This window comes from Clarias gariepinus, chromosome 4 (assembly GCF_024256425.1).
Source record: "Clarias gariepinus isolate MV-2021 ecotype Netherlands chromosome 4, CGAR_prim_01v2, whole genome shotgun sequence".
Classification (NCBI taxonomy): domain Eukaryota; kingdom Metazoa; phylum Chordata; class Actinopteri; order Siluriformes; family Clariidae; genus Clarias; species Clarias gariepinus.
In genome coordinates this window covers 26,618,163-26,637,289 of record NC_071103.1, presented here as the reverse complement: position 1 = coordinate 26,637,289, position 19,127 = coordinate 26,618,163, and the positions used below count along the sequence as shown (strand labels likewise).

Sequence of the window (19,127 nt, the reverse complement as noted above, 5' to 3'; positions counted from 1 at the left end):
CCAAATGAAGAAAAGAGCACATCTTGATGTACGCGCCTGGGAAATTTGTGTGATGAAAAATTTCCTCCTCAAAGTGTATATTTTATAAAAAGTATATTATCTTGCCAAAGTGCCTTAATTTGTATAATTATACAAACATTCCAATGTATTACTTACTCACTTATTGTCCATACGGCTTTATCCTGTATACAGGGCCTGAAGCCTATTCCAGGAGACCTAGGGCACAAGGTGTCAAGGGTGCTAATCCATTGCAGACACACACAACCACATTCACTTGTTTATTTACACACTACAGACAGTTGGGGAACCAATTAGCCTTATCTGTATGCCTTTGGACTGGGAGGAAACCAGAATACCCAGAAAAAAAACCCACCAAGCACGGGGCGAACGGGGATCAAACCTGGACCCTGGAGGTGCAAGGCAACAGTGCTAACCACTAAACCACTGTGCCACCTTCAATGTATTACTCAAGTAATATTGGAAACTTGAACATTTATTTCTGACAGGCCATGGACGATGGCCATTTTTTGACACTGTGATAACATTGGGACTATTTGTGGAGTCCTGAAGGACTGTACTGTTTAATTGAAAAAAAAAAAATATATATATCATGTTGAGATTATTTTGACATGTTGTGATTTAAACTGCAATAATCTATTAAATGTATCATTTTGTATTCAAATGTATTTATCCAGGCTGACAGCAAATAACTGATATTTAGCAATATTTATCTATGACCATTTTATTCAAATATAATATAAAAATGCTTGTTGTGTTGACAAACACTACATAAATTTCGAACTATGCATACATGACCTATAATAAACTGTAGGCTTTTGCAATTAAATAATTACACAGGTCCATAAATCAATTTGGACTTTTATGCAATTAATTGTGCAGCACTTGAGTCCAGCTACATGTTGTGTAAAAGGGTGATTTAAGCAGTTGACAGACTAGTGACTGAAAACTCCCAGTACCATAGGGCATTATGATGTTATACTTGTACATTGTTTCTCAGCTAATGTTTATTATTTTGAAACAGCTGTTGATATTTTGTGTCAAATGAACCCTTAATATTAATTAAAGCCGGACACGCTTTAATATAAGAGGATGAGTTTACTTCAAAACAGTGTGCTCCTTGTGTTTTTATATCACACACACAGCTATTCATTTAAAAGGTTTCACAGTGCCTGAACAACATGTCGACTTCTCTGTTTCACAATGTTTTCTCTTTACATCATTAAAAATGAGCACACCACTAACCGTTGCTTTACACAACAAGCAATGTGTGGTGAGATAACATACTCATGCTATAGTCATAACATAATATAGGGTTATAGTCATAACCTGAAGTTTCCCTTCCAGCATTTGTTTTAGTATGGCACTGCTGATATGATGCATCATTACTGCCACACAAGTCCATGCTAAAGACTGACAACCTAGACAAGCAGCTGGACATCCCCTGACGTAGGCATACCAAAGTCTCGGTTACACTGTCTGAGAAATCATTGTTTCAGTTTTCACAGATAACACAACTGAGCGATCAGTTTGTCTTTTTCACATTTAAATTTTGGTCCTTAAGAGATGATCCATGCAAAATGAAGAGCCCCAACAAAGTGAGCGAGATGCCAAACCACCACAACAGGGCATGGCTTTCTCCAAAGATCACATGTCCAAGGAATGCCTGAAAAAAAAAAAAAGACATTTAAATGTTGGTATTTATTTGAAATAAAACACCTAACCTCAATTTGTTAATTCTGTTTATACAACAGTTAGTTTTGACCGACTAATCTGATTGGATAAGAAGCATTACACAGGTGATGATACTAGATGGTAACATCACTTTAATTATACGCATCTCTCGTCACAAGTTCTAATAACCATTAATTAACTGTTTGCCAACATGCGTGAAAGCAGGTCAGTACTGAGTAGAGAGCAACTGCCTGCCAAAACACACATTCAAAACCAGTTAAAATCTATTTCAGCAAAAAAACATGTCTAATACCATGCCATCTTAAAAAAAATGCTTTTAAGCTGCTCTGAATCGCTTCTAAACCAACCCTCTTTTTTTTATTTACAGTTACAAACAAACTAGCTTCTAACACGGGGCTGAATCCCAAATTACTGTCTAACCCTTGATCAGTGGTACAACTTGGTGTATGTGACAAGTGATTGTACACACTACATAGTGCACTAGCTTTCCATTTAATGCTATTTGGGATTTAAGTCCATAACCAGAAAATTAAAGGAGCTGATATTCTAAAGTGAAATAAAAGGAAATATTTAGAGAAACGTATGAGATTTACAGGACTGTCCATAACCGCCATGGTTTATTCTCACCTTTTGGCTACATAGTTCATTGTAAAAATATAAAACTAATTTCAGAACTGTTATTTACACTAACAATATTCATCACAACAGCACAACCTCAAATGTGATATTGTTTTTATAAAACCACTCACTCTCATATGAAATTAAATAATTATAACATCTGTTAATCAGGTCAAATCTGTTTAGTCAGAACGTGATACTTTTTTTTATAACAGCAGCTCTGACATTAGTGCCGTCTGTACACCAAATACCAGGTTTATATGAAGCTGGTACAAATAAATATTCCTAAAGACATTTCATGATTTATATAATTATCGTACACAGTGGATGCTCGTCATAATCTAAGGCTCACACGTTTACATTAGATGTACGGCATTTGTCAGATTGCCTTATCTAGAGTGACTTACTTAGATGTGCTTTGAAGTCTCTATAGATAAATATATCCTTTGACTGATTCAGTAGGCTACTGACTAAGAGTGCAATCAATCTGAAGCATTAAATATTTTTATGTAATAATTAAAAGACTAGTCAGTGTTATTTACCAAAGAAACATCTATAATCATAGATAATGTGATGAGGTAAAATTTCCTTTGAGATTAAAGGTTTGCTTCACATTTGTAAAAGGAGTCTGCAGGGTATGTGCTTTGTATCATTAAGTCTATGGGGAAGGATAAAAGATAAATTGCTATGTTTAAGCTAAAACAATTTTCTACAAGCTGCACCACACTCTGTTGTTGCTTAGGTTACTGTAAAACTCGCTGTCTTGCTCCTTTTCTTATAAAATGCACCCATTTTTTTTATTAAGAATTAAGATTCAATTATTTGTCACATGTACTGTACAGCATAGTGAAATTATTATTATTATTTGCATATCCCAGGGAGGAAACTGAGCTCAGCAAGAGTCAGCTTGGGCCTTGCTCAACAGTGGCAAATTGATTAGAAGTTTGCTGGGGCTTCAACCCCTGACATTTTAATCAATAACCCAAAGCTTTAACCGTTAAATCCACCCACCACTGCCCTTTTATGTTATATATTGCAGTTTGTAGTGCTAGGTCTCACAGAAGATATGAAGTTAGAGGCGGTAGTGGTTACAGTAGCCTGAGCCGAAGACGAGGAATGTCGCAGAGCCTTGGCAAAGAAGGTCCACATCACAGCATTAGAGCTGAACAGCAGAAGGCCACACAACAGTCTCAGAGGAATGTGGACCTGTGGATAACATCAGCATACTGACATGAGGATCAGTTGACTAAACCTGATGGTTCAGTTGAACTGTATTACAATTAGTATTATATAAACATGTACTATTACTGTTGAACAGTGTTTTATGGAAAAAGTCTAAATCATGGAAAGATGAGTTGGAATGGAATAGAGTCTCAGGTAAGCTCCATTCCAGATATTTAGATAATTTCACTTCTACATTTTGTGCAGTTAAAGATTTTTACCCATTCACATGCTGTAGTGTCGACACTAGGGGTTAATCTGTCCTCCTCAGCTGTCCATTGTCTCACAGCAGTGTCGCACAGCTCTCTGAGGTAGCTGGCACCCAGTGATAACTTTGCAGATGAGGAAGCGACAGCACCAAACAATCCGGCTAACAACGCGTATATCAACCCAGCCAGCATAACTACACCACCAGCCGGAGAGAACAAAGCTGTCACTACCGCACAGAGATGTTAACGTTGTACATAGAGGGGTTAACGAACAATGAATGAGAAACTATGCGGAAGCGGAAAAAACATGCGACCTATCAAAAAGTGTTATGAAGCTGTTCCGCGCATGCTCAGACACATTTTACCTGGCACGAAAAAGGCTACCGCCGTTTCGCGCATGCTCAGAAAAAAAAAATGCCGGAAGTAAATTTTTATTGCAACTTTCAGTATTAAACGGTAATATATAAATGTGGACACTAGTTTTGCCCGACAACTTAAATGTTTGGCAATAACGGTGTGCTGGAGATTGTTATAAAATAAGCTACAACATTGTGACTTTTAAAAATAACACAAAAAACATATTACGTCTAAGCTGATTGGGTTTACATTCCGCGCATGTTGATGACATCAAGACAACGTCTGTATTTGTTGACTCGGGTTGGCGCTAACGTTACCCTCTGAATTTTACTGAATGTTTACTAGGATATAACAATGAGTAAGAAAGGTAATGTGTCGTGGGTGAAACCGAATGAGCCAGCTTTCCTGCGAAAATTCAAAAATGATGTTGGCTATAAAGAAGGACCGACAGTTGAAACAAAGGTAGTTAAGCTAAGCTAACCGTTCCTTTCTATTATTAGACATTTAAGTGTGTGAGTGACTGTAGGTGTTTGTTCCCGGTGTGATCACAGCGACAGGAGCTGCCCAAGTGTGATGAGGACAGCGGCGACAGTGACCGAGAGGATGAAATGCCGCAGGTGGTGGTGTTAAAGAAGGGAGACCTGTCTGCAGAGGAGGCGATGCAGCTGAAGAAAGAGAGTAAAGACTCGGACAAAGGTAGCTGAGCATCTGTACTGTAAAAATCATTAACAGTGCTTTCCCAACAATTGCTTTGCTCACGTTCTGCACAACACGTTAGTGCTGACTGGTCGATTCATCATACTGTACGTCAGGCTGAATTATAGTGTCTATCCATCCATCCATCCATCCATCCATCCAGGAATCTCTGTAGTTCAACCAGGGACCATGGAGGCCAATGGTGACGCTTATATTTATTTCCGTTTTTAGGAATATCCAGATTTTGGTTAAATCCACACACTTGAGAACGCCCATTAACCTAATCTGCATGTTTTTGGACTGTGGGAGGAAACCCACCAAGCACGGGGATAATATGCAAACTCCATGTGGTGGGAATTGAACCCGGACCCTGGAGGTTCAAGGCAATAGTACTAACCAATTAGCCGCTACAGTGTATGTGGTCTAACATTAACTCCTTTCAGTTGATAAAATAAATCGTTATGGTCAATTCCATTTTATATTATTTACATTATATATTTTCTGAAGACTTTTTATATAGTAAATAACAATTATAACCAGAACTGTCAACTTTTCCAAAAAGCTTGAAATGAGATTCTGAAAATAAGGCCATTGTTTTTGTGCACACACTCGATGCCCCCATTGCACATGCCCAGCCATTTTGTCTAACACTAACAATACACCCCACTCTGCATACCCCAGATTTTTTATATTTTACTGACAACTGACTTCTGAAATATTCACCCAAAGAAAAAAGAGCTATTTCAGTAGTTTTATTCACAATATACTCATAACCAACATCATGATGTCATCCCAGAAAGTTCTTCTTTGCCACTGGGATTTTAATTCCTCATCTGGATTTCTGTAAAACTACTTTAGGACAATATCATGTGATACTAATAGAAATAAACTGAATTTATTGTTTGGTATAAATCCAGTGACTATTTTGTGTCACTGCATGATTAAAATGCAAGACTTGAATATTCATATTCTTTATGTCCAGCAATTGGGCATGTATACACATCTCCAATCTTTGAGCTTTGGGATAAATATATAGATAATTTATAATGATCATATGCTGTAGTCAGAATTGAGTACAGAATTTGTTACAGAAATTATTAAATACTTATATTTTTGTCTTAGATGAACAGCGTCCTGCTGATGGAAAAATCCTATTTAAGAAACCAGCAAAACGATCCTCAGACAAATTTGAAGGCATAACCGCTAGCTCCAGCAGCAAGAAGAAGAAGAATGAGGAGGAGAAGAAGAAAGAGTCTGGAGTGAAAGTGAAGAACAGCAGCCTCCTGTCATTTGGTGATGATGAGGAGGAAGACTAAGGCAAAGCTTGATCAGTGAACTGAACTGCATTCTCTAAATTATATGATGACGACCCTCAACACAAAGATTCTTTAATGAGATTTTGTAATTTGAATTTTGTGACAGAAAGATAAGACTTTGTAAACGTTATACAGTAATTGATTAAATTCTGTATGATGACATTTTTACGGGAAAATTTTAATAAATCACTGAGCACAAGTATGCGCTGTACATACTATGCATCACAATGGCAGAAAAATGATGTACAACATTTCTACTGACGTTTCAGTAGAAAAATTTCGCTATCATTTTTTTAATGTATTATTTGTATTTTCCTTGCCAGATGTTCTGCTTACTTTTGAAAATGATAGGAGATAGTTCATTTTAGCCATGGTTTGAAGCTGATGTGCTCATGTTATATTGGGTGGGCGAGATTGTGTGTTATAGTTGATTATTCTGCTAAAAACAGATGTCCATACATGTGTAGCTTCTATAAAGGAGCTGTCTGTGATAGTTTTTTTTTTTTTGTCTCAAGGATTGAGACTGTGATACTGGCACATAACTATTTCATTATGGTTTATATACACAAATAAAAGATTACAATTTCACATTATTTTCAGGTGGTAATGCATTTATTTTATTGTAATAACCTGAGAACCAGAGGCTACCGCGTAAAGACTTTATTAGACAAGACTACTGATAAAATGTGAATATTTACTCTGCTAATCTGCAGTCTTAACACTTAACCTTTATAAACAAATGACACATTACAGAAGATCAGATTTTGTTTGTTGCAGTGATTACAGAACAATGTTACTTGGAGGCATTTAAAAACTGATATGCAAATCAAACTGTTTCTAGAATTATGACAGTCAGCACCAAAACTATATGCCCTTGATACTTTTACATCAGTATCTACACCTAAAATGCAATATTGCTTATAAAGAAAATGAGTGTCTTAAATGAACATCACAAAGCTAACAAGGAATATGATATTACATCTGAGAGTGTCACTGAGCAAACATATACAGGGTGGCCTAAAAGTCTCGATTTGTAGGAATTTATGTTAATTTTTTTGTTTTTCCTTCAGACCCAAGATGGCTAACAATAGAAGACTGAATACGACCAAAACTTATAAACGCTCAGCTTTGTTTCTTTGGGGTCTGAAGTCCATTGGAATCAGTCCAGAGCAAATCATTGCACTAAAGAAGGAAATCATCTCTGCATTTAATATCAGATCTGATAAAATAAAAATGTTCTCCGTATTATTCTCCTTGTATTAAGTGCATACGCAAGTCAGAGGCCAATTTCTTTGCTGTAATTTTTGCATAAGCCATTCATTCTCAAAGCTTAGTCGAACATGATAGCTGAAGGTAAGAACGTGAAATAATACAGACTTTCTAAGTAGCAAAAACTGCAAACTGAGCAGCTCCAACAACAACAAAAAAATAACATTTAAATCAAACAGCACACTAAAACCAAACCAAAGTGGTGCTGTTAATTAGTATTGATTAGTAAAAATCCACATACAAAAATAAACCCAGATAAGTAAGATGATGTTACAAATGATTATAACTCTCCATTACATTTGTTAGTGCATGATCGATTAAGGAAGGTATGACATCGCAAGTCATCTCGATTCTGATGATTACGGGTTTATAATTAGAGAAAACCCATTTATAGTATGGTGTTAAAGCACTGCTAAATTCCCTTGTTCCCTTCAAAAAAAGAGGAGTAAAGAGCAAGAAAAAAAATTTCTATTGGAAAAAAAAGAAGAATAGTGGAGTGTATTTTTTTTTCTTATACTCACAGTTGGGCAGTAAGGTGATAGAAACACTTGTAAAAATATTTAAAAAGCTTAAAAACAGATTACGTGGTAAGAGGTATAAGTAGTTCTATGGGGAGATGGTTGAATCGAATGTTTCTTTGCACAGCAGGAGAAATGTATCTGGTGGCAAAATTGTATCTGTGCGTAGAAGATCATCACCAGTGAGCATATCAGCAGCATATGCAATAGACTTCTGCCTTTTGGGGAACTTAAAAAATGTGCGTTACTCACTGGCTGTAAACAGCAACAGCACTTGCTACAAGGTAAAAACCTGACTGAGCTAGTTTAATCAGAAGGTCTCTGGAGTTTACAAACATGACACAACCTATCGATATTATAAGTGGTGAGATAAAAAGGGACCAAAAATGACCCTCATTTTATATTTATGCAGTAGTTAAGCCCTCCACAAGGGGGCAGTCAATACCAAATGAGAGTGAGTAGATATCACATATGGCTTAATGTTCCAATAGATATCACTCAGAACATCATGTAGGCTACTTAGTGAAAACATTTTGCAGCTTTGTGAACTGTCTGACACTGAAAATGACCCCTCCCAACCAAACAATTTAAGTTTCAGAAAGTTGTTAAACCAAAAGATAACCAAAGGCTAGTTCAATATTTTGAAATTTAAATGTGCGTAAACTGAGAATGTATGATAAAGGCAGGACTGATCACTGAATTAAAGGCAGAGGTGCTGGTGGATGTCACTTTCCAGGCCACCTTGAATGCAGCAATCCGAGAGGCCCTTAAATGTGCTCAGGGTGAGACTGCAGGCAGGTGATCATGTCCTGAACTGGCTTGCCCTCGAAGCAGATCTGATACACAGCCGTGAACAAGGGGAACCTAAGACACAAAGTACATTTCTTAGCAAATAAATATTTATTCTCGTTCTCAGGTCAGAGAACTGTTAAAACTCTACAGAAACATCTCCTTCTAGAAAACTTCACTAAATCCATGATTACACACACACTTTTTAATTTCTGTATACAGACCATCCACTATGCAAATCCCTGTGATAGTTGTTACTTAAGCAGTGAGAACATATTAACAACCATCTTAATATAATGCTAAGATTTGCCTTGCAGTCAAGACTATTTGAAAACAAAATGTGAACAAAAGCACTTACTTGTCCACTAGGCCTTTCTGCTTGAGGATGTGGTTAACTTCAGCAGATGTTAGTGGGCCCTGAAGCTTTTGGCCATTTAACATCTCCTTCTCGAGTTCCTCAATGCTCTAGGAAAAAAAAACACCACCATAAAGTCGTTAACCTGCAATTCAACCCAAGTTCTTATAATCTACATTTTGAAAATAAAGTTTCAGTGGTTCATGATTAATAATCCAAAACTACACGACTAACACTAAAATCTCTCCCTTGCCGGGATACTTAGTATCATATTGCTTCACACCTTGCCCGTCGTGACAAAAGCCTCCGACACGCGACGGTTACGTCCACCGTAGCAGGTGGTGATGAGGTCGGCTACGCCACAGCTCTCCAAAAAGGTAGCAGAGGACACAGAGCCGTCTTTACTGAAGAGTTTCGCAAAGGCAATCATCTCCATCAGCCCCAGCCTGATTACTGCTGCTTTGGTGTTGTCTCCACATTGCAGGCCGTCACAGAAACCCGCACCCACAGCCACGATGTTCTGGAAAGCAGAGGAAAAATAATACAATTTATAATACTACTAGTGCTACTAATAATAACTTTGCTTCAAAATAGCAACAGGGTAGCACAGTGGTTATGATTTTGGGTAACTGATTGGAAGGCCATGGGTTCTAAACCTGCGTCACCAGTGTGCTAATGTCTGGCCTTTCGGCAAGCGCCCTCTACCCTCGACTGCTTAAATGTATAATAAGATAAGTCTGCCACATGCCAAAAATGTCAAAATTTTATCCATGCAAAAGCAAAATAAAAAGGATAACAATACAAACAAACAGCACAGAAAAACAGAGTTTTAGATAGGAGTGAATTTTAGCTGTGTCATTTATAATACAATAAAAAAATACCAAAATAAAAAAAAAAGCTCATAAAATGCTAATTAAAATCAACTTATATGCACGAAAATTGTCTAGTACAAAACTATTTAAAAGGATCCATGTCAGCTATAAGAAAATGGGGTCACGTTGACACAAAGAAATTACAGAAACTAATTTCCTTTTTAAGCTCCATAACTTCAGACACGACAGCTTCAGGTGTTTTAACTTATTTTAGTGGGTGATGGGGTACAAAGCTGATGTATAGTGATTTCTTCTAAAATCAATTTTGATTATTATTTTTTATTTATATATGTTTGAATTTGAGGTGGCAAAATGTTGCAGTTCCTCTACAATCCTGCAGGTGGTGTGCTCTAAATTATTCACACATTGGCAGGCAGGACAGCATCTGGTGTAGTAGGAGCGAATTATTTGCTAAGGTACCATAAATAAAAATACCATATAAAAATATTAATGCTATAATTAATATAATATTAATCACAATATTAGTGATGCCAAGAAATTCGCAATATGAAAGGAATCGGCACCTAGGTAATGGGATTATATTGTGATTCCCATCCCTGCTTTTTAGCGTTCCACTGAATGCGTTCTCACTTTTATAACCAAGCCCAATTAAGATTGCTATAAAAACAAGTTCTTGCTGTGTTACACAGTCCACGTTAATATGTGCTGCGTGCGTATGAGTCACACTTTAGCAGCAGATCATCTCATCTGCCCTCATTACATAGAGAAGCAGCCAATGTGAGCGATATTCACTTTGAGGGCTCCGCACAGCTCCACGGTGTCTGCGTCTTCCACGACGGTGATGCGGAAGTTGGGCGTCTGCAGAAGCTCCTTAAAAAGCTGTCCGTTCTCCAATATTTTACTCCCTGCAAATTAAAGAACAAACAGCAGCACTGCTCAGTTACTTCTGCTCATTAGATATTGCCTTCTAACTGGCACACTAAAGATGGCACTCTGATTTCGGCAGAGCAAATGACAGACGGTTCTGTGAACATTCTGCTGGTGCAGTCGACCTGTTAAAGCATCTGGTTAGGAAATCTGCCATGATGCAGAAAGTATCACTTAATATCCACTGCTTGATCCAAGTTTTGATTCAAGAAATAAATGTTCTTAACCATAGTTTAAATAGTCCAGGAAATGCAATTCTCTTCCTAGGTGTGTCCAATCACCTAATTGTTGGAAATGGTGATTCCTAACAATGTAAAGACATTACAGAGAACAAAGTGGAACTTCTAAAACACTTCTATTTATACACAGGATTAACACTGAAATAATTTGGATAATTGATTTGCAATGTAATGGTGCAAAAGCAATACAGTTAGACTCTTTGCTATAAAATGAGTTTCAATGTCCAAACTTAGACTAGTACGAAACCAAAAGGTCTAAAGTTTACAGAACTAGGGTTAGACGTTTACTGAAATGTGAGCTATTTATTATCACAGTACAAGCATGTATAAAATACTGGATTAAAAATATATACACATTGGTATATTAAAGAAGTTGAGTGAAAGGGTTAAACAACAGGAGCATATTCCTAATACTGAGTCATTCTGTACATGCTATATCGGAAATATAGTATGTGATCATTTGATGGAACCATAAGAAAAGCGGAGGGCCATTGCCACACCTTTATAATTTGCCTTTTTTTTTTTTTTTAAGGAAATTAAAGAATGATGCCATTATGTTTATAGTTACATTTAATGTCAGTGAAGGTGAAACAACTTCAGCTATAAATAGTAATTCCATCAACAACCTCTATTTACTGCTGTCTCTTGTCATGTTAGCAATAAACCAGAAAGTGCAAGTGCTCGAGACTCCTGAACTAAACTTACATAAGGCTACAAAGCACAGACATAGATCTTTAAGAAAGATTACCATTATCAAAAAAAGATATCTTTTTTAATGACACCTTTTTAGGCCATTTATGATGAGTCTTGGATTATGTGGAGCTGTGACTACAGAAAGAAAGAGTGTTAATACTCCTCTTACCGATCGTGGTTTCACAGAACTTCTCAGCCGCCACCTCATTAGCAATGTTGGCACCCATTAGGACACTGACATCGATACCCATCTTCTCCCGTATGATATCAGAGATGAGCTTCAACCCCTCAGGTCCCTCATCAATACCCTAAAGAAGGACAATGGTTAAATAATGTTTATCCAGATGTTTTTTTTTGTTGCAACATCTGGTTCATTGGAAGCATTAAGCCCTGAACTGCAGCTGTTGAAAAAACATCTTAAAGAGCTTTTTGTCCAATGACTCATGAAATAAGGAAGAAAACGAGGCCGGATGGGAGTTATAAATGCAGATGAGGATGCGTTATGATTTTTTAAATGATTAAATCCATTTAAAATGAATAAAGCCATGTAATCTCCAGCAAGGCAGATATCTTATGAAAACCAATTATGTCATGGTTCCATGCAATGCAAAAATATGGATGGGGCAGAATCCAAAGTAACCAGACTGAGTGACAAATTCCAATGAGAGCCAAGTAAGTGGAGAAATAAAACTGAACTGTAATAAAAGGGAGAAGGAGAGAGAGAACCTACAAATCAAAAACAAATAGAGAATAAGCAGCTGGCCAGGCAGCCAGCAGCCCGTGTTTGACTCATGAGTCGTGCTCACATATGGTGCACTCCCCTGAGCCCCACACACACAAACACACACACCTACCTCCTACACCATTCCTCAACTCATGTTTTGTAAAGCAGAGGTGGAAATGTAGAGAACTCATGATGTGGAAACAGAAAACTTTTTCCTAGTTTATGTACTTAGCTTTTTACTTGCAGAATGTGACAATGAATTTAGTCAGAAAAATATTCACATAACTAGATTTAGGTGCCACAAACTTTCCAACAAATTTTTCATCCTAACGTGAGACAGATCTGACTTTCTGAGGATCGTTGAGATAAAAATACTGTATCTGATCTTTTCAGATCAGACCCAAGCCACTTCTGTCTGTGCTCTGAGATCAGACACATATCAGACACATACATGCAATGTGCATTTTAACGTGTATGTGCATATGATGGTCATTCAGAGGTGGACACACTGGCTTCAGAACGTAAATGTCTCACCGCATATTTGTTCCAACCATTAACTAAACCATCTAACTAATTAGCACAACGCTTCAGCCAGATCGACCAGGACTAATTAGCTACACCTTCTGTTTGTGCACAGGGAAAACTATAATACATGGCATATGTTGTCTTAATACTTTTGGCCAGCCAGGTTGGGCAGGGTGGCAAAACAGTACCAGCTGTGACTATATATTCAGTAGAAAGATTAGAAAATTGGTGACTTGGTGATTCGAGATTTGACAGATCAATTTTAACAAAACAACAAACAAACAAAAAAAAACTGATCAAAACCAAAACAAAGCAGCTTCCAAAACAACTGTGTTCAATATCAAATGAAATAGGTATGGTCATTTGTTGTTATGAATGTAAATCTTCATACATCCAATATGATGATGAACCTTGTAATGTAAATACCCCCCATTCTCATTCAATGCAAATAACCTTACATCCATGTAAAAACATTCATTGTCTAGTCTATTTAAAGGGGTGGAGTGGATCTCCATTGTCTAGCGTGTTTAAAGTTGTGGTCAAAAGTTTACATACACTCATCATGAACATTGGGCTTGTAAGACAGTGTCATCATCAACTTTTCGGTCATATTGTGTGGTAATAAGATATCTGCAAAAGCACTGAAGCAGCTGGGGAGCAACAGCGAGTTGACTGGGAGTCAGGATCTGCAGGTGAGCAGAACCATGGGTACCCATTAGTTTTAAAAAGAATACACCTCACTTTGGGCCTTCTGTAATCAACACAGGATTGAAATTATACAAACAATGTCAAAAATATTTATACACCTACTTCGAATAATAATTCAGTGGCACTGAAAGTCTTGACATGTATTTTTAATTTGCCAAACCCATGGCCTCTTAACTTGCTGTGTGATGGTAACTGTGTGCCACCATTAAAAGGGTTTGTTTGTCAGCACTAACTGGATTGGCCAACACACAGTACAATGGTAAAGTCCAAGGAGCTCAGTGCAGATATGAGAAACAGGATGGTAGATTTACAGCCATGAATGTCACTTACAATTTAAGATTATTTCAAACAGTAAAGTTCAAGTTACGTACTGGGAAATGTAGCCACTTTGCCAAGAAAATGAAAGAAGACCAAACTAAAAGAAACTGGTTTAGAGGGTCAGTAACATCCCAGAACCCACCAAGGCACATGCCTCCCATGAACTGGAAACTACTGGAACACCAGTCTGTACCAAAAACTGTACCCAAATGTTAAGCGTGGTGGTGGTAGCATCATGCTTCGAGATAATTTTTTTACCAGTGGAACTGGTGCATTGCACAAAGTCGATATAACATCTAGAAAGAGAAATGCATCAGGATGTTTCAGCATATCCTCAAATAACCGGTCTAGAATGTAAAAATTTAGACAGAATTGTGTGTTGCAACAAAAGAATGACACCAAAGCTGGTTGTGGAATGAATAAAGCAAGCTAATTTCTGCCTCTAAGCTTCAAACATATCGAAACAATTGGTGGACCAGGTTTAAATGTCAGGTTCATTCAGCAAAACATCTAATTTAACTGAACACTACCAATTCTACCTACTGGTCAAATATCCAACCAGGCAGAAGCCTTACAGACCAGATGCATTTGTTAAACGTGAAACTTGCTAAGGGACATTCAAACTAAAATTAATTAGGTTGTATTCAGAAAATCCAATATACTTTAAAACTTGGGGTTTTCTAACGTTAAAGATGTATTTTGTACAATCATTTTGCCCAACAAAAAAAAAAACAGTTCTAAGAAATGACTGAAAGCTCAATATGGCTATGACATGTTCATGATGATGAGTGGATGTAAACTTCAGATCATAACTGTATCATGAACAGTCTTTCCATTTCATGTTATCTGTCCAAACCACGAACAGTATTTACTGGATATAATGTGCTTCACCTTAATTAAAGTAATCCCACGGGCCGTCTTAGAAACACAGCCAGTCATCTCATCGCACAGCTTTCGAATAAACTGGTGTGGGACAACAAACACCAGCAAGTCTGCCCCTTCTGCAGCATCGCGCAACTTAGGCACTGCAACCTGCAAACATCAAGAGGGTTGTCTCTTAATACCATAGAACAAGCTCTATCTATTGAAACAAACACAGACTAGCAATGCCCAGCTTAGAAATAGTGTATTCCCCTTTATGTGACTGTGGAGGAGAATAGTGTAAGAGCAAGGCTGTTTATCAAAACAAAACAAACAAAAACATTACCCACAAGGCGAATAGTTCTTACCACATTTTCTGGAAGTTTGTAACCTGGGAGGTATTTGACATTCTCGTGATCAGTGTTGATGATATCAGTAAGCTTTCTTCCATTGATATTTTCCTCAAATACCCACATCTTGACACTGGTGGCAAAACGCTGCTGTTTTTGTGCATTATGGCCAATAATCCTGGCAATAGCAGAGCCCCTGAACGCAGAATAAGAAGAGATCAAAAGAGATTATATTGCTAACAGTTGCTAAGACTTGAACAGGGTTTGAAATATGCAGGTCCTTATGCAAAACAAGTTGAATTTATGGTCACTTGATTATCTGTTTAGTTTTATGGCTTTATTAAAGGCAGTCAAAAGGTCGGTCAGTTTTCAGTGCTGGGATGAATCATAACTGATCAAAACTCAAACTTTGTTTACTTTGCATGCATTTTGAACATGCATTATTTGGTTTAGGATGTTTCTGCTTGACCTAAATGTAGTTGGTGTTATGACTTAGGACAGCCTTATAATCTCAGTGAGGGTTTTTTCTGGTTAAGCAAAGGTTATTACTTTTATTATTATAGTGTTCACTAACAATAACGCAAATGTTAAGCCCAATATTAAATTCCTGACTGCATTTCTGTATATAAAAAAGCAATCCATAGAACTAATGACTTTAATTAACCCAGTTATCAATTAACCTTAATAATTGTTTTAGAGTCATGTATTATTGATTACCATGCACATTGGCGTTTGATTAGCTTCTAAACCAGTGTTAACACGATGAGCTCCACCTGCAGCCAGGCGGTGAGGTTAAACAGTGAGCACTCACCAGTTTCCTGAGCCCACGATACACACTTTCAGCGGTGCAGACATGGCAAGAATATCTTCCAACTCAGACAAAGCTAAAAAATATGGCGGAAGCTAGTGTAACCAGTTAATCGCTTAGAGTTGTTCGATGAGAAGCTCGAGGGAGTGAACGTGTTTGTCGATTTTTTATTACGTCATTAAACATGACGAGGCTAAAAACGCCAATGGGAGTTGTAGTTCTTTCGTTGACGTAGTCTCTCATTGTATACAAATGCAAATGAATGGAATTAGAAGTGACTAGCGAGTAATCAAAACACACACACACACACACACACACACACAGTGAAAAGCAAAAACGTAGTTGGTTTTGTGAAGACCCACAGGCTAATTCATATATTAGTTTTTTCTCTGTCAGGGTCTAATAAGAATTCTTAAAGGCAAAAAATAAAAAATCTACATAACTATTTTTAAGTCTAAAAAGTGGAGGACTCAAAATGCCTTTATTACCATTTTCACCTTACTGAAATTCTTACACTGTTAATAGCAAATAAGTAGCATGATGGTTAGCACTGTGTGGTTCGATTCCTGCCTCGGGTCTGTGTGCATGGAGTTTGCATGTTCTCTCCATGCTTGGTGGGTTTCCTCCTGGTGCTCCGGTTTCCTTTCACATTCCCAAGACATGAACGTTAGGTTAATTGGCATTCCCAAATTGCACTATAGTGTGAGAGTGTGTGTATATGCATATGTCTTGTGATAAATTGGCACCCCATCCAGGGTATACCCCGGCTCGTGCCCTAGGTCTCCTGGGATAGGCCCCAACCCAGTATACAGGATAAAGCAGTATAGATGATGAGTTAATAGCATATACCCCAAATCAAACGTTACCAAACCTGATCCTGGAGTATACAAATTTGCAACAGTGATATATTTTCTTAATGAATTAATCATATTATAATGTTATTTCTGTATAGCTCTATTACACACTCAGTAGAGGTAGTATTATTGACCTGTTTTCTTTGTCTTTGTGCCCCCTGTCCTGCACATATATTAATGTTTCCCCTGTCCCAAACACATTTGATTCAACTAATCAGCTAATCAACAGCCTTTCCTGAGTTAGTGTGTTAAAGCAGAGAAAACACTAAAATGTACAGGCAGGAGGCACAAAGATAAAGACAACAACAAGTCGATACCTCTGTGTTGTTAGTCAAGGATGTGAAATTCAGCTGTATGATTTAACCTAATATCACAGGTTAGAAATGTTTCTGTCAGTTTGGACAGAGTGTAAATGTAAGGAGAACTGGTAATGCATAAAATGCATAAAGTAAAATTACTAATAAAGTGTCTTAGTAAGGTCTCAGTCTACAACCAGCTGGCAGAACTTCAGTATGTCCTGCCATAGATACAAGGCTCTGTAACTGTACTGGAGTGATGTACAACAATCATGCAAATGAAATTGCATTGTATGGTGTTTTGGCAATGGTGGTAGAAAGCACTAATCTGAAGTCCACTGCAAATGATATAGGATTTATACATCTTCATTTTCTATACTGTTTATCCTGCTACAGGGTCACGGGGGATCTGGAACTGGAAATTTGGGAATACCAATTAATGTCAATAATCTGCATGTGTTTGGACTATTGAAGAAAACCGGAGCACTCAGAGGAAACCCACCCTCAATCCTGGAGGTGTGAGTACATGGTGATGATCACTACACCACTACACTACACTACACGACTGGCGGCACGCCAGTCTTAATAGATCATTTTCATATTTCTCAAATCATTTAGTGAGATTTAGTGTGGATGTCATCCTGGAGGAATGCACTCCCATCAGGATAGAATTCTTTCAGCATGAGTGGCTAAACATGATTAGTCATAATAACTTACTGAATTAACTGGAACCAAATTTTGCACTTTGAACAGGAGGATTAGAGATAAGAATACACACTTCTTTGGACATGACCATTAATCATTAAAATAAGAAGAACCAATGCAATCTTTCTCTCCATAAGTCAGAGATGAACGTGCCACGCGTCGCCTGGCTATAGAGAACCCAAACGCCTTCGCTTAGTGGACCGATCCCGCTGGAACAGATGAGGGAGGGAGGGGAAGAGCACACACACACACACACACACACAGAGAAACGCGCGCGCGCTCGTCCGAGTGAGCTGCTCCGGAGTGAACGGTGCAGCTCTGCCGAGAGTCGGACGCAGAGAGGCTTCACTCGACACCGCGGTCATGTTTCTTCTCTAACAGTCCTGAGGCTGGTGTTGTGTGCGGGAGCGTGCGGGATGGAGAAGTGCGGTGCGGCTCGCTGTGGCAGCGCGGGGAAGCGCAGTGTGTCTGTGGAGCGCGGACGGAGAGCAGCGGCGGTGGCGGCGGCGAGCGGAGCGCCAGCGCGGCCCGGAGCTCCAGCCAGCCAGAGCTGCAGCGGGAAAGCAGAGCAAAACCCCCGCCGAGGACTGGAGGGAGTCCTCAACAAATACACCAACCTACTGCAAGGGTGGCAGCACAGGTAGCGCGCACACTGGGGTCGCTCAGAGGCCAAATTCATACATCAGTACCACTAATAGGAATGATTATATAGTCCAAACCGCACACTAATACAGTTCTATACAGTACCTGGCTGATGGATAAGACTGTTTAGTCCGACTTTATCCTGACGAAACTTTCAGAATGTTAAGTAAGATTAGGAAATTCCAGTAGAACAGGACTGTTTGCACCGGATCGGGTTTCATGATTGTTGTTTCCACTCTGGTCTACTATAGGATCAGTTTGATTGTTATCGCGATATTTTCCTAAACTGACACGATATGTGGTTTGGGGTTTGAATCTCACCTCCTGGTTGTGTGCAAAAGGGTTTACATATGTAGCATCGTTTTCTGTCTGAATTCCTGTTGTAGTGTAGGAATAGAGCAGGAAAGTCAATAAAATGTGCAGGACATGGGGCATGAGTCCCACTGTTATATTTAATAAGTGTTATCGAAAATGAATGAATGACTAATGCACCGTGCAAATAAGAGCTGTTATAAAATAGAGCCCGAATCAGTGTTGGGTGTTTTGATTCAATTTATTTCCTAGTGTGTGGGCAGTGGTGGCT

The 19,127-nt window shown here is 38.2% G+C and overlaps 4 protein-coding genes across 5 annotated transcripts in view; 2 read left to right on the top strand and 2 right to left on the bottom strand.

Annotated features, from left to right (window-relative positions):
• Positions 1-1,097: 1,097 nt before the first annotated feature.
• On the bottom strand, positions 1,098-4,114 carry tmem42a (transmembrane protein 42a). Its single transcript, XM_053493858.1, has 3 exons — positions 3,774-4,114; positions 3,391-3,537; positions 1,098-1,684 (listed from the first exon to the last, which is right to left on the bottom strand). Exons 1-3 carry the CDS (start codon positions 3,951-3,953, stop codon positions 1,544-1,546), a joined length of 468 nt encoding a protein of 155 aa, XP_053349833.1. The 5' UTR covers positions 3,954-4,114; the 3' UTR covers positions 1,098-1,543.
• Positions 4,115-4,232: 118 nt separating this feature from the next.
• kiaa1143 (KIAA1143 ortholog) lies at positions 4,233-6,723 on the top strand. Its single transcript, XM_053493859.1, has 3 exons — positions 4,233-4,580; positions 4,670-4,814; positions 5,937-6,723. Exons 1-3 carry the CDS (start codon positions 4,473-4,475, stop codon positions 6,128-6,130), a joined length of 447 nt encoding a protein of 148 aa, XP_053349834.1. The 5' UTR covers positions 4,233-4,472; the 3' UTR covers positions 6,131-6,723.
• Positions 6,724-6,775: 52 nt separating this feature from the next.
• On the bottom strand, positions 6,776-16,210 carry gpd1l (glycerol-3-phosphate dehydrogenase 1 like). The gene is made up of 8 exons (XM_053493855.1): positions 16,051-16,210; positions 15,258-15,435; positions 14,920-15,060; positions 11,923-12,061; positions 10,687-10,799; positions 9,345-9,581; positions 9,065-9,171; positions 6,776-8,781 (listed from the first exon to the last, which is right to left on the bottom strand). Exons 1-8 carry the CDS (start codon positions 16,092-16,094, stop codon positions 8,685-8,687), a joined length of 1,056 nt encoding a protein of 351 aa, XP_053349830.1. The 5' UTR covers positions 16,095-16,210; the 3' UTR covers positions 6,776-8,684.
• A 1,912-nt stretch (positions 16,211-18,122) lies between these two features.
• The window catches only part of osbpl10b (oxysterol binding protein-like 10b), a 51,509-nt gene continuing 50,504 nt past the window's right edge, over positions 18,123-19,127 (top strand). The window contains exon 1 of one of the 2 annotated variants that reach the window (XM_053494839.1): positions 18,123-18,542. In XM_053494839.1, the coding sequence (XP_053350814.1) occupies positions 18,319-18,542 (224 nt within the window). In that variant the 5' untranslated portion in view covers positions 18,123-18,318. The remainder of the gene's footprint in view (positions 18,543-19,127) is intronic. The other variant, XM_053494840.1, reaches the window with a different exon arrangement.